Raw genomic sequence first — 15,411 nt, 5'->3', positions numbered from 1 at the left:
TCTGGGGGAGCACAAACATTGCCTGCCAACGGCGTTCTAACCCCTTAATTACAAAAGTGACATAAACATTTATAATCACAAATTACCAGCAGCGCATCAACGCTGGCAATAGCAAAATTAGGTTTGCGACTATTTTGTATGATGTGCATGATACGTATTAACTGGTAAAGGTTGCTGCTATATTAAATAGCCAGAAGGTAAAGTATTTATTTATATTGTAGTTCTGGTAATAATTTCATTAAGCATTTGAGTTGATTAGGAATGCAATGAAAGGAAAAACATCTCAACATTTTGCATTCAGAAGAAAGAAGACAGATTTAAAACTCATTGCCAATATTTGCTCTAGAAAATTGAATTTCAGTATTATTCTCATTTTAATCATAATTATACTATTTTACTTAAGTAAACATGCAGAGTATAATTTGCAAAAGTATCACATGTATAAATAGGATATTAGCAGCACAGAAATGCACTTACGTTGTTGTAATATCTTCCTTAAGAAATCAATTTTTTAGTTTTTGTAAATTCCCATTTACAAATGGACAGTCATGAACTTTAAGCAATATAGGGACCCAGAGGAAATCTTAGAAGGGAGGAATCTTCACTGCTATTTGTTAAAGGCAAGATTCACCGTAGTCAGGTTCGCCACCTGTCTGCCTTTCACCTCATCTGCCCTCCAGCCAGGCGAGGCGCCTGTTCAGTGGTCTGGCTCACAGGCTCCCTTTGACCTTCTCAGCAGGGAGCTGTCAGCCTCCAGCCCCATTCAGAACTGCTCAAGTGATTCCTTTAGCTCTTCTTTTTCTATCAACTGAACACCGATGCCCTAGAGCCAACTCCCACCTGCCCTTATGCTACAGCTCATGGGCTTCAAGCTTTCTGCCACTCTGGTTTGAGTACTTTGCACAAGAACCTTGAAAACTGAGCATTTAGTGTTTCAATAAATTACACTCTTAGGTTTGGGGAAGATGCTGCCCCCAGCCTGCCCCTCCTGTCTCACAGAAGAAACAGAGGAGAATAATGCAGCTCTATTTGTGTGGTGAGACCCACAGACGTCCCCTCTGGACCACCATCTGTCTCTTGGACATGCTCACTATGTATCTGCCATTTTCTTCCGTCATCCCCGTTGGGCACAGGTCATGGATGAGCGTCCTCAGAGGCAAGTTAGTTTCGCTCTGGTCCATGTGGTTAGGTTGCGTCCTCACCCCCAGCCATCTAGCATACATAAAGGGGGGCACCCTGTGAGAAGCATATGGGAATGCACACAGTGACGCTGACAGTGTCTTGAGAGTGCCACCTATTGGGTGTCATGTTGAGCTGTGAGCATGCATCCTGTGTACGACCATCCATGGGACTATGGAGACAAACAACAAAACTACACGCTCACCTGACTGGAGAATAAGGAAAACTCAGGGGTGGCATTTAAGAGCCCCCCAATTACCTCTTGGTTGTTCTTCAAGACCATATTGATCTCTATCTGAAAAATATTTGGGTATATAGCTCGAGGTGAAAACCTATGTTAATTTTTTTTCCAAAGAGCCAAATTTGGGAAAATTATTTATTGACTGCTCAGTCACTTTCTCAAATTGCCCTGTAAAAAACACAGAATAGAAGAATACTATCTGATTTTAAACAAGCAACATTCAGTTTGTTTCTGGCCTCCCCCACCCCCTCCCTGCCCCACTCATACTTTGTAACAACAGATAGGTGGTTCTCATCAAGGTAAGGTGAAATACACCAATATTTTTTAAAAGCTACTATTCCTTATAAGGACATGTCTGGTCACAGGCATGGCCACAGGAGGTGGCAAGAAAGCTTTCAGTGGCACAAGACAGCCTGGCAGCAAAGATAACATCTGGAGATGGCATTCTAGTCTTCTCCCACCTGGTGTGGAAGCCCTGTACAGGCTGCAGGAACATTATTCAGATGCTTCATTTTGTACAGAATGGACTCTGAAGGTCCAAGGTAGGGAGGGATGGAGAGTGTCCACTCTACTGGAGCGCAAGCACTTGGCCCTCCCTCCACCAGTCTCTCGGCTTCTCTAGAGCCCTGTATATGGATGCTCTTGTCAGTGAACCCCCTGACACGGGGGAAGATTAAGCTGACGTATTTACAGGATTCCCATTCCAATTCTGCAGTCTTGTATCCCTAGTTAGATTAGCTAGCAGTTTGCTAAGGTTCTTCTTTGAAAGATGAATTTTAAGGGTTGTTTATATATGAATGTGCCATTACTTATTAATCATTTTCTTATTGTCTAATTTTATTTTGGGCCACCTACGTCATTTTTCTCTTTCAGCTCTGATTAGTTCCTTAGGCTATGTTCTCATAAGTGGGCTTACCGGGTGAATGACAGAAATGATTTCAATGCTTTTTTACATATTTTGCCAAATCACTTTTTTGAAATGTTGCGTCTTTAGTCTCACCACTAGTGTTTGAGGATAATTAAACTAGCACATTCTTGTCACCGTTAAATATTTTTTCATCCCTGCCATTGTGATGAGTAAAAAATAGTAACTTAATTTATACTTTGAATTTCCACGGCAATCATATATATGCTTGTTTTCCATTTGCATTTGTTCTTCTATAAATAAATCAATGTGTCCGTTTTTCCATGGAGGGTGTTAGTGTTTTTCCTAGTGATTTATAAGAGCTCTTTCTATGTTACATATGTTAACCATTTTTCCATTTGTTCTACATATTGTATCCAGTTTGTCTGGAGCTCTTTAACTTTAAATGAGGCTTTCTAATGTCTAGGTTTTAACGTTTACACAGTGTAAACTGACCACAGTGTTTCTTTGTAATGCTTTTTATTACTTCATATGCTTTGTCATTTCCTAAGCAGAGACTGTGAAATAGTCAATTCATATCATCTGGTTTCTCTTGGTTTATTCCTCATATTTAAATCATTAATATATCTGGTAAATATTGGGGTATTCAGTATAAGGTAAGGCTGTTTTATTTATTCTCCCAAAATCAGAAAAATTTAAGCATTATATGTCCATTTCTTATTGGTTTGCTGTATATCTTTTGGGGACGGGTTTTTATAAATACTACAGTCAATTTTAGGGCTATCTATTCTGTTCCATTAATCTGTGGTTGATTTTCATAACAGAGGCATATGGTTTTAATGGTAGCTTTATATTATTTGTTCTACCATCTAAAAGGCAAGACCTCAATTATAATTATTCTTTTTTCCTGAAATTAACAAATGATATCTAGGGACATTAAGTTCTAGAGAAAATCTCATAGAAATTGAACACAATTTTTTTAACCTAGAAATCAACTTTAGAATATGTTTACATTTTCTTATCTTTCAATCCAGAAACACAGTGGGTCATTCCACTATCCACCTCTGCTTTTTTTTTTTTTAATCTTTCTGTGGTTTTCTTGCTAACTTTATTTCAAGGTATTCTATTTGCTCTTATTTCCAATATGTTCTTTTTTCCATTATAAATTATTATAGGAAAGCTACATATCTTTGCTGAATTCTTTTACAAGTACCAATCATTATTTTGGTTCATTCTCTGCATTTTTATTGTCAAAATTCATGTTGTCTGCTAATACTCCTATAATCCTATCTTCTTCTTTTCAATAATCATGCTTTTCAGAAACTTCTGTTTGCTGTCCTATTGATTCAGCTAGAAATTCCCAAATAACATAAAAAAGTGTTGTTACTAGCATCCTTACCTTAATCCTGCTTTTTAAAGGAACTGCTTTCAGTGTTTTACCATTATTATGATGTTGACAATTGATTTAAGAAGTTGCTTTCAATTTTCTTAGTGTCTTCTGAGAAAACTTAGTCATTCTGGGTTTCTGTTTTCTCCCTGGGCCACTGCATCTCCCAGTGTCCTCCCTTCCTACTTGGTTCTGGGTTGTCAGGTCTGCCCAGACCCCTCTGTGTCTTCAGGCCACTTCAGGCCCTCTCTCAGGCACTCCCTCTGCTACTCTCAGGGACAGGGGAAAATTCAGATGTTTGCCAGGCTGGCCTTCATTGAAGAATGAAGTGAACTATTTTGACTTTCTAGTAAAGTTCTTAGGCCTTTTCAAAGTCCCTGACAAAGCAATCTTGAGAAAGAAGAAGAGTGGAGGCATCACACGTCCTAATTTTAAGCTAAATATAAAGCTAAAGTAATCAAAACAGTACGGTACTGGCATTAAAACAGACACATAAATCAATGGCACAGAATAGAGAGCCCAGAAATAAACCCAACTATATGAGGTCAACTAATTTTGACAAGGGCATCAAGAATACATAATGGGGAAAGAATAAATAGCACTGGGAAAACTTGATATCCACATGCAAAAGAATGAAATTGGAGTCATCTTACACCATACAAGAAAATCAGCTCAAAATGGATTAAAGACTTAAACGTAAGACCTGAAACCATAAAAATCCTAGAAGAAAACATAGGGGAAAACCTTCTTGACATTGGCCTTGCTAGTAATATTTTGGATATGACACCAAAAGCTCAGGCAATAAAAGCAAAAATCAACAAGTGGGACTACATCAAACTAAAAAGCTTCTGCACAGCAAAGGAAACCATCAACAAGACATAATAGGCAACCTACAGAATAGGAGAAAATATTTACAAACCACATATTGGATATATTTTAGACAATATCCAAATAACCAAAATAAAGAACTCATGCAACTGAACAGCCAAACACACACACACACACACACACACACACACACACACACACACACACACCAAGCAACCAGATTAAAAAATTGGCAAACAACCTGAATTGACATTTTTCCAAAGAAGACATGCAAATGGCCAACAGTATATGAAAGAGTGCTTTCATACAAATCAAAATCTCAATAAGATATCACCTCACAGGTATCAGGATGTCTATTATCAAAGAGACAAGAGGAACAAATGCTGGCGAGGATGTGGAGAAAAGAGAACCCTTGTACACCTTCGGTGAGAAGGTACATTGGCTCAGTCATTACGGAGAACAATACAGAGATTCCTGAAAAAACTAAAAATAGAGCTACCATATGATCCAGCGATCCCTCTTTTGGGTATATATCCCCAGAAAATGAAATCAGTAGCTTACATGATATGTTTATGTTCACTGTAACATTATTCACGATAGCCAAGATAGGGCAAACAACCTAAGTGTCCAGCAACAGATGAATAAAGGAGATGTGACACTCACTCACTCACACACACACACACACACACACACATATACACAAACAGGAATATTATTCAGCCTTAAAGAAGATCCTGCCATTTGGGACAACATGGATTAACCTGGAGGACATTATGCTGAGTGAAATAAGCCAGACGCAGAAAGAAGAAAAACCTCATGATCTCACTTACACGTGGAATCTAAAAAAGTCGAACACTAGAAGCAGAGAGCAGAATGGTGGTTACCAGGGGTGGGGAGGCAGGGGAAACAGGGAGATGTTAGTCAAAGGGGACAGAGCTGCAGGTGTGCAGGATGAATAAGTCTAGAGAGCCAATGTACAGCACGGTGACTACAGGTAATAATACTGTACCGAATCCTGGGAATGTGCTAGGCGAGTGGATTTCAGGTGCTCTCATCACACACACGCCAAAAAAGGCAACTATGTGAGAAGAAGATATGTTAATTAGCTTGACTCCGGTCATATTTCGCCAGGTATGTGGGCCTCAAATCATCACGCTGTGCACCTTAAAGCATTTTCAGTAAACACACATACACAACATACCACACACAAACAAAACTCCCTGGATGGTCAAAAGTGCAGGTCGTGGCAACACACTGGCAGCCTCCACTCCCCTCCAGGAAGCGTCCGCGGCACCCCTCCGCCCCCTGCTTCCTGCTGAGCCCTGGGCTGAGCTGCTTACCCAGAAGCTCCCTCAAGCACCTCACTGCCCCGCCTCCACCAGGGTCTCTGCACACACAGCCGGGAGGGAGGCTGAAGCCCCCGAGCCCCTCTCTGCTCTGCCGGTCAGCAGGCCTCTGGGCAGGGGGCATCGGTGGCACTCAAACTAACGGGCCTCCGGGCTCGGACTTGCCAAGCTGCTTCTTCACGTCAAGAGGTCTGAGCCAGGGCCTGGGAGCAGCAGGGTTGGGAAGGGTGGACACTTCGTGGCAGTGTTTTTTTTTTTTTTGAAAGCTTCACACAAGTCTTGAAAACAGTGTGGCAGGATAATTGATTGAAACATTAAGCTGTTTTTCCTTCCTCCCATATCAGACAAATAGCCGGGCTCCTCTTAGTCTTCCCCTGCCTAAGGGACTTCCACGGAAGTTGCCTGAGGTTAGCAGCGGTCCTGCCTTTGCTAAGAGACAAACTCACTGCAGAGGTGGGGCCTGGGGCCCTGAGCGGGCGGAGGGCCTCCGAGAAATAAGGACTAAAGGAAAATAAATGCAGATTCTCCCAGACAGGGCCCAGCAGGGCCATGGGTGGCCGCCCGTGGGGAGGTGGTAAGCCTGCATGCGGGGAGGAGAGCTACTGGGAGCGTGTGCGAGCCCGGTAAGACTCCTTACACGCCTGCTTCCCGGCGTCTCCTGCGCGTATGGGAGCAGCAGAGCCTCGCGACTTGTAGAGATCGTGAGGCCAGCTAGGAGGTGAGTGTCACAGCAGTACCTGTGGGCAACTAACTAGTGACTACAGGCGTTACCTGATCTTTTGGTGGGTATATAAGGCTCCAGGGCCTTTGCACAGCCCTGGGGAAGGGGAGGCCTGATAATTCCTGAGTCTGAATTCGCCACCAGTTTAGTGAATGTGGGCAGAGAGTGACTTAGGCTGATAAGAAGAAAATTTAATAGTGCATCTGGGTTTGTGCATCTGAACGGAGATTTGCACCTTCTACTTAACATACAGATTTTGACAGAAGGAACAGATATATTTCACTTGTTTGCTCCCTCTTATCCAAACTGCACCCTGCTCCCCACCCTCCCCCAACTCCATCCCTTTCTACTCCCTTTTGGCGTCATATGCCAAGTTCTAGTTAAAGTATATATAAAGGGAAAAAAGAAAAGAAGAGGAGAATGAAATCAATAAAGGTAGGGGGTATGTGGAACATTCTGGAAAAGTGTGTATCTACTTATAAAAAATGAAATAAAATGAAGGCTCTTGCCAAGACGGTTAGAACATTGTCACCTCAAATCTGCTATAGAATAAAGGTGGGCAATTAACAAAGTATCTGGCTTTGCCTGTCCCTTCGGGAAGTTCCAACTCTACCCATCTTTACCTGAGATGCACTGCTGAGAAGAAAGCCGTCTAGTAATTGGCTTATAAGGACAGACACCCAGATAAAGAGGCTTCAGTTGCTGTGACAAAATCATTTCATTCAGTTTTTTCTGCAGAATGAAATATTCTTCAGATAGCTTTGATATCTAAAAAGAAGGTCACATATCAGATTAAATCAAGGAAGAGAATTCAGTGAGCTCCACAGGTACACTGGGGTCTGATCTATTCCTGAACCGCTCCCCGCTGGGGCTCTCATGTACTTCTTCTCCAGGACTCACCCTGACCCTGTACCAAGGTCGGATAAAGTCCTCACTTGACAAAACCTCCCCCTTCCCGCTACTTGTCCATCTCACATCTTCCATTCAAAACTGTCCAACATATGACCCTCCAGAAGCACTCTCTCCTGATAACTCCTTCCCAGGGTCCCTGAGATCTGGCTTCCATCCTTACCATTCTGCTGCCGTGGCTCTTCTGCTTTTATCCTGAGGAACCCCTCTGCTGACTTTGACTGTGTTAACCTCCCTCCTCTCCTGTCCAGGCTTCTTCGCCTGACGTCAGTGCTACTCTCTCTCTTCTGGTTCCTCTTTCCATCCTGGCCCCTCTGCCTCTACCTTGTCTGTTAACACGGCTGCCCTGCTAGGTTGCAGGTGGGGCTCCTGCTTTTCTGCCTCTAGCTCTGCTCCCGGGGAGTACTGAATCCACTCCCACGGTGGTATCTGCCAGCTGTAGGTGGATGCCAGGCGATTCTACATCTCCTGAGTGCGGCAGTTGCTTGGCAGGTCAGGGTCCTAATCTCTGCTTTGGTCTTTAGAGTGAGCAGATTTATCGCAAGGAAGGGAAGGACTGCCTGTATATTAAACTCAATATTTCCATGTGCTTAAAAAAGTAGAACAGGAAGGGACTAAATAAAACAATGGCAGATCTATGACCCGCTAGGGGTTGGAGATGTTTGGGCCACACTCATAACAGTCAGGGAGTGTCCAAGGGCAGTTACTGTGTTTCTTGCGGGCTTAGCCACCGTCAGACAAAAGGCAGAGTTTAGAGACTCAGCAGTAATAGGTGATCCTTCTTTGAACCCATTATGACATTTCTTCTATGATTTCATACACTATTGACTACACTGATAGTACATATTCATTTATAATATGCATTTTAGAGGCCACCTAGTGAAAATCCTTCACTTTACACAGGAGAAAATAAGGGTGCTGACACATACAGTGATTTTCTCAAGGTCAAACACCTAGAAAGAGAGAAAGAGCCGGAGTGGGGCAGGGACAGGGGCCTGTGATCTCTCCATAGCACTAATTTATCAGAGTTCCATGTACACCTGGGAGAAGCCCTAAAGCCAACTGCCCCTTCTAGAAACAGCTGAAACACGCCTACCAATAGCATGAGATATTCTCCAAGAGGGAATTTTTCTTTGTGGTTTTCCTTGATGGTTTCTCATGGCCATGACGGAACATATAGACTGTCATCTTCATTGCATATATGCTCAGTAATGCTACAATCTGATTCTGATACCTAGTTATGTCTTCTCAAAATTTGGGGTACAGAAAGCATAGACTTTAGAGGATTTTGAAAACTTTTTTCTTTCAGCTACAATGGAAGATCTCAGATACATGGAAATTTGCATTGTCAAATGCCAGCATTTCAGTAGGCTGTATAAACCAATGACTAGTCTCCTTACTACACAAGATTTCCATCGTATTTTACACTATTTTTATCATAGAAATTTGTTTACAAAATTTATGGCTATTCGAATAGCACTGTCCCTGAGATGTTTTATTGAAAAGGTTTGCAATCTCATAAAAACAGATGAAACAATATATCAGTTATCAATTGTCTGTTTAACTCAGTTATCGTGGAGTTCCCAGAGATCTGTACTAGTAAACAAATCTGTTCGTTTACATACCTGTTTTGAAAAAATTGCCAAATCACACGCTTCTTTTTCTGAAATTGCTTTTGAGTCTTTATCACTCTTCATCCTGATGTTACAGGATTCCTCAAATTTTGCGGGATGGGAATACAAAATGTGAGTATTTCTTGCTACTTCTGTTGGTGTTGCAACCGCTTTTTGATTTTTAAAAGAAGACATCCTGTCCTTCCTTAACTGCTGCCCCCTCTTGTAGCCCCGGTATTTGCTCTGAATGAACACCGCTGCTCTGTCTTCTTTTTCCTGGACTTGCATTGCCAGTTCGATTTGCCTCTCTTGGACCGTCCCATGCCTTACAGGGTTCCTCTGATGACTGCATACTGGGGCATTCTGGGTGACCACAGACATCTTCTTTTCTTTTCCCTTGCTATTCGCATCTTGGCAAACTGACCTCTGGCTAAGACTAGGTTCTAAAGTTTTTTTAAAAGAAGGCTGCTTAGGAGCTGAGGTCTCCTGTGCTAACCAAAGTCCTGGGTAGCTTGGCCTTTCTGATATGGCCTTCCTTTCTAGATATGCTGCTTTTGAGTCTTCGAAATTCCTTTCCTCTGTGTACCACTGATAATAATTCTGGACCACAGTGTCCTCCTTTTCCATTTTCCTTATCTTACTATTTTCTTCCAAGTCTTTCATATATTTCTTATTGGTGTTTACTTCTGCCCAAGGGTCCCCTACCAGATACAATTCTTGCTTAGCCTCTTCCTCATACACGTTGTTCATTTTTTTCGGGGTCTGATATCCTCTGTTGTTACTTTCCATAGCATTCGTGGATTCCCCCTCAGCTTTGAAAGTAGAAGTCTTCACTACAGATGTACTCCCCTTATTATTTGGAGCTGGAATGACTGTTTCATTAGTAGAGACTGCATTCTCTGTCTGTTTCTTCAAAAAAGATTCCCTGTATAAAATATATTGCATCGGAATATATGATACTAAACTAGAGTTTATTACCTTCTTTGGCAATAGCACATATTACATTATGTTGGGAGAAAAGCAAAAGGGACAAAAAAGCTCAAAATAAAAACTTATCAAGTCACAATAATTGAGTATTTCCCCAAAATGTCCTCTCTAGCGACAACTGTGATGGCTACTCAAATAATGAGAAAACTAGCTTCAAATTAGAGTGAGAAATATCCTAGCATAATTTCACTTACTGAGATATCAAAATCCTAGGAATTTAATCACTTCAAGATATGTCCTTTTCCAAGAAATTATCTTTTTTGCTTCGTTCAGGATTGTATTTCTTCCAAAAGTAGCAGAGGGTACAGAGTAGTGGGAAAAGATGATTATAGTACATTTATTACATTAAGAAGACAAGGAAAAAAATACATTTTCCTCTTTCATAATTTTCTGTGATAGCCATCATTTGTTAGTATTTGTCACAATTCTGAAAGATTTGAGAAGAGCTAAAACAACAAAAAGCTAGAAGGTGATGTAGGAACAAACATAATGTTGGGTGTTAAGTTAGTGAGGACATACATTTAAAAATATGCTCATTGAGTCCCTAGATTATTAAAACATATTGTAACTCAGCAGAAACTTTTGAATCTCTTGGTAGCCTTTTGTTTCTTTAAGAAGAGTCATTTTGCTTTTTAGAGACATGAAAAAAGTTGGTTACTTAGTTTTACATTTTATTAAAGTATCATGTTCTCTTGTAAACTAGCAATTTTATATACAATGGTGAAAAACCACTGGCTGCTTAATTTGTTTCAGCTTCAAGACATTAAGATTAAATAGGAAATTAAAAAAAAAAGATATGTCCTTTTCCAAACAAAGTACCTACAGTAAGGAGATGTGGAAACTACATCTACATTTGAGACCAGTAAGCAGGGTATGTTCACCAGGTTGCATGCTGTACTTTGATAAGCTCTAAGTCTACGGATCACAGAAAATATCTTACAAAATTCAAGGAAAAGCAGCGTCCCTGCTATGGCTCATGATCTTGTAATACGCTGGCCAAAATTTCACAGTTGTTCCTTTATAAATACCCTTTTGAAAGGATAGTTGGAATGATTTCCCCTTAACTTGAAGATAAGATCTTCTTCGAGGAGGAAAGTGTGGTCATCTGAGTGAAATGCTAACAAACTCTCAAATAGGATAAAGAACACAAAAGTGGCCACGGGGTGTAGCTGACATTTGATGCATCACTGTTAGGAACCTGGTTAGGTATGAGAAAGACTGTGGACTTTTATTTTTTTAATTTTTATTGGAATATAATTGCTTTACAATGTTGTGTTAGTTTCTCCTGTATAGCAAAGTGAATCAGCCATATATATATATATATATATATATATATATATATATATATATATATATATATCCCCTGTTTTTTGGATTTCCTTCCCATTTAGGTCACCACAGAGCACTGAGTAGAGTTCCCTGTGCTACACAGCAGGTTCTCATTAGTTATCTATTTCACACATAGTAGGGTATATATATCAATCCCATTCTCCCAATTCATCCTACCCCTCCTTCCCCGCTTGGTATCCATAAGTTTGTTCTCTACATCTGTGTCTCTATTTCTGCTTTGCAAATAAGTTCATCTGTACCATTTTTCTAGGTTCCACATATAAGCAATATTATATGATACTTGATTTTTTCTTTCTGACTTACTTCACTCTGTATGACAGTCTCTAGCTCTATCCACGTCTCTGTGAATGGCACTATTTCATTCCTTTTTATGGCTGAGTAATATTACATTGTATATGTGTACCACATCCTGTTCATTGCGGACTTTATTTTGTGACTTTCCAGATGTGAAAAATCTATACTGTCAAGATGGTATAAGAATGAACATTATTTTACCTTTTATTTTCAAAGTTTTTCTTGTAGTCAAATTCCTGATCTTGAGTCTGAATGGTTTTTACTGCTGTGTTTTTCGTGTTAACAATTTCTTTCTTTTGTTTCCTGGCTAGATGTCCTCTTGCGGCTGAAACATATAAGGCCCAGAGCAGTGTTAATTATAATAAATAAAAAGCATTACTTCAATGGGTAGAAACAAATGGCTTTTCACCATCAGTACCAAAGAGGAAAATGAAATTAAAGACTCCAAATAGAACAGGTTCGAAAAAATATGGGACTCATTAACAAGACTCTTCCAGACGACAAGCTTTAGCAAGAAAATAATTAAAGTAATTTTCGTATTAAGGGGAGTATTAAGATGAAACTAAAATGATAGAGATGAGCTAAGTTGATGACAAAGACAACATGTACTCACCATTTGCTTAAAATCTGCTAATGCGTATGTTTCTTTTATTTCTGCCATGTTCAGCTATTCATGGGAGAAAACCCCTATTATCTAAGTATATGGTTTTAATCTTTCGGCCAATTATTCTTGGAGCCAGATATATTTCAGAATTCAGACTTAAACTTTTTAAAAAAAATTTTAGAAAAGTAATTTGGAACAAATAACATATATTCTGTAAAATTCCCCATGGTTAGTCAGCATTCCATAGTCAAACACATGAATATTTCTCCGGAAAAACACACAATTCTTACCAAGTGGGAAGAATAAAGGACTGTGAATATTAGGTCATGTTTCACTTCCAGATGAGTTATGAAAAACCTCTTTTTTCAGTGTTTTATGAAGTCTGGAATTGTGGATAAAGAATTAAATCCCAAATTGCAGGGTTTGCATTTTTGATGTCCCAGTGAGCAGTGAAGGGCTTAAAATTCCAAAAGAGGATGACGAGCTCTTATGGATTGACGGATTGGAACTGGACCTTGAACTGAATCTTTCGAATGTCAGTCAGCTACTCTGCCCACCACATCAGTGCTCTTCAGAACGTAGCTTGCAAATAAATAGTGGATCATAAAATCGATTTAGTGGGCCAAATCTAACATCTAGAAATTAAATGGAATAAACCAGAATAGAAAAGTATCAGAATGCAGTGCTTGTAGCATGTGTGTGTATCGGGTTACAGAGTAAAATACATTGTTTGTTATGGGTATCTAGTCAAAAGTTTTTGAAAGATCTTGTATTAAGCCATGCTGGGTTCTAAATTTAGCTTTTTATAGAAAAATGGAAAGTGAAGTCCAAAGTCTATTAGTACATTTAATAAAAACTTGTGAAATATGATTATAAATATTATTTCCCTACAGTTAACAGAAAGAAATGGATGCCCTTTAGCAGAATGAGATTTCATTAAGTTGTCAAAAATTATGGCAAGTGTAACCTTTGGAATAAAGTAGGGAAAATGTTATTGGCCAATGGGTTATAATAATATGATCCTTGAGATCTACAATTAATTCAGTCACTTGCTGTATCTTGCACAATACGTCAATTGTGTTTCATTGTGACAGAAAATTTAAAAATTATTTTCTTTAAAACAAAACATGTATTCAGATATTAAAAGTGTCAGTCACTACAACAATCATTCAGATTTAGCATAGAGAAAGTATCAAGGTAACAGAGTTTGGAATTAAACACGAAAACTACATAAGAATTGGAGGTAAGTAAGATTTGATTTCATGCACACATCTAAACACAGCATTATGTTTTGTTACACAGTGAGATGGTCTGAGTTATTACCTGACTGTATTATTATAGCGCTCTCTTTCCTTTTCTTCTGTATTTTTTGGTATCTTCTTGAACCCAAGAATCCTCTGACACAGGCTTGAATCAAAATAAGCTTGTCGATGGCTTCCTTTCGCATTAAATTTAACTGTTCCACATGATAATACTTAAGGAACACCTTAAAAGAATTAAAATAAAACACAAATAAAACTACAGCGTGCAGGTGCGAAACAGTCATGTGCTGTGCTCTGAAGACTAGATAATATTCTAAACATTTTTCGATTTTGGAAATCACTATCTTTTGCTTCTTTGGCTTGGATGTTGCTATCACATTATAGATTTTTATGACTGAAGAAAACCCCTTTTTGAGAAGGAATATAGTTTAACAGTCATACTGTTTATTTGCAACAGGTACCTAGGTTTTGCTGGATGGGCCAATATGAGTGGAAGATACCAAGCTCTTTTATCAAAGTTTTAGCATCAGATACTCTGGGCAAAGCTAATTTTTTATGCTTTTTGAAAGAAGAGATAATTAAACTTCCCAAACTTAAAAATCTTACAAACCTATTTGTCAGAGAGAGGACAATTATAGTTACAGGAGTTCATTCACCAAATGTTTACTGAGACCTATTCTATGTACTTATCTGCTGGGATACAAAGGTGGACAAACCAGGGGCGCTGCCGTTCAGGGGCTCACAGTGTTGTCAGTGGAGAGAGTAAGGCAGAGAGAGAGTCCCATGCAGAATGAACAACTTTCTCACCGGACCCAGCAGCCACTGTGAAGACAGGAGGGCTGATTTTTGATGACTCTAAAATCAAAATGAATCGGAGCAACAGGGGAGCCTGAAGGCTCCGAGCTGTTCTCAACTAAGAGTTTTCAACCACTCCCAGGAAATAGGAAGGTATGTTTTTTTCTTTTAATGGCTAAATTTACTAATGAAAGTCACCTCAAAGAGAGATTATTGAATCCACTAAGAAGTCACTTAAATTCAAATTTAAGAGCTGAGTCATGAGACCTGGTAACCCTGACTGTAGAATTCTCTCAGCACTTAGAAGCCTGGCACCAAGGGCCAACAGTTTAGCATTACAGGTTTTGATTGAATTTAGTTTTAATTTCTACAGGACTCTAGATGCTAATATATTTAGTCTATTCTACTGCCAACAATTCATTTAAAATTCAATCTATCTAAAAAGGTCATCATTTTTTTGCACAGCATTAGGAATGTTCTTATATTGAATACTTTTATCCATCTTAATGAGTTGGAAAAGGTGAAGTGGAAAAATACAAATAGCTTTAAAATGCTGCTTAAATATCACGCAAAATTGGAACTGCAAAGGGCCTTTTTACAAGTTAAAACTCCATTTGAAGTTAGGCATGTGTTTCAGACCATAAATCATGAGATTTCAGCCTGACAAAATTCATTTTTGTGAGAATCTGAAAGAAAATGGTGTGAATAAAAAACGTATCTTTGTAATGCTCAGGAATTCCCCTTACTAAATACTAAAGTAAATACGGATTACTGAATATGTAGGACATTCCATATAAGATAAACACTTTGAAAATTTCCTTAAATTGTTACAGGCCTAACTCTTCTTTTTTTAAATTAATTTTTATTGGAGTATAGTTGATTTACAATGTTGTGTTAGTTTCTGCTATACAGCAAAGTGAGTCAGTTATAAGCAAGACAAATATCATATGACATTGTTTATATGTGGAATCTAAAAAAAAATGGTACAAACGAACTTATTTACAAAACAAATAGAGTCACAGATGTGGAA

General features: G+C 39.1%; 1 protein-coding gene across 1 annotated transcript in view; it reads right to left on the bottom strand.

Moving 5' to 3' along the window:
• MYO3A (myosin IIIA) overlaps positions 1 to 15,411 on the bottom strand; it is a 169,124-nt gene that overhangs the window by 17,258 nt on the left and 136,455 nt on the right. Inside the window, exons 28-31 of the mRNA XM_060095468.1 lie at positions 13,648 to 13,810; positions 11,922 to 12,045; positions 9,102 to 10,014; positions 7,191 to 7,335 (exon numbers count right to left, since the gene is read on the bottom strand). Coding sequence (XP_059951451.1) covers positions 7,191 to 7,335; positions 9,102 to 10,014; positions 11,922 to 12,045; positions 13,648 to 13,810 — 1,345 coding nt within the window. The remainder of the gene's footprint in view (positions 1 to 7,190; positions 7,336 to 9,101; positions 10,015 to 11,921; positions 12,046 to 13,647; positions 13,811 to 15,411) is intronic.

The sequence above is a fragment of the Mesoplodon densirostris genome, chromosome 4, assembly GCF_025265405.1.
Source record: "Mesoplodon densirostris isolate mMesDen1 chromosome 4, mMesDen1 primary haplotype, whole genome shotgun sequence".
Classification (NCBI taxonomy): Eukaryota; Metazoa; Chordata; class Mammalia; order Artiodactyla; family Ziphiidae; genus Mesoplodon; species Mesoplodon densirostris.
Note: the sequence above shows the minus strand (reverse complement) of the source record. Positions and strands in the feature narration are given on the sequence as shown.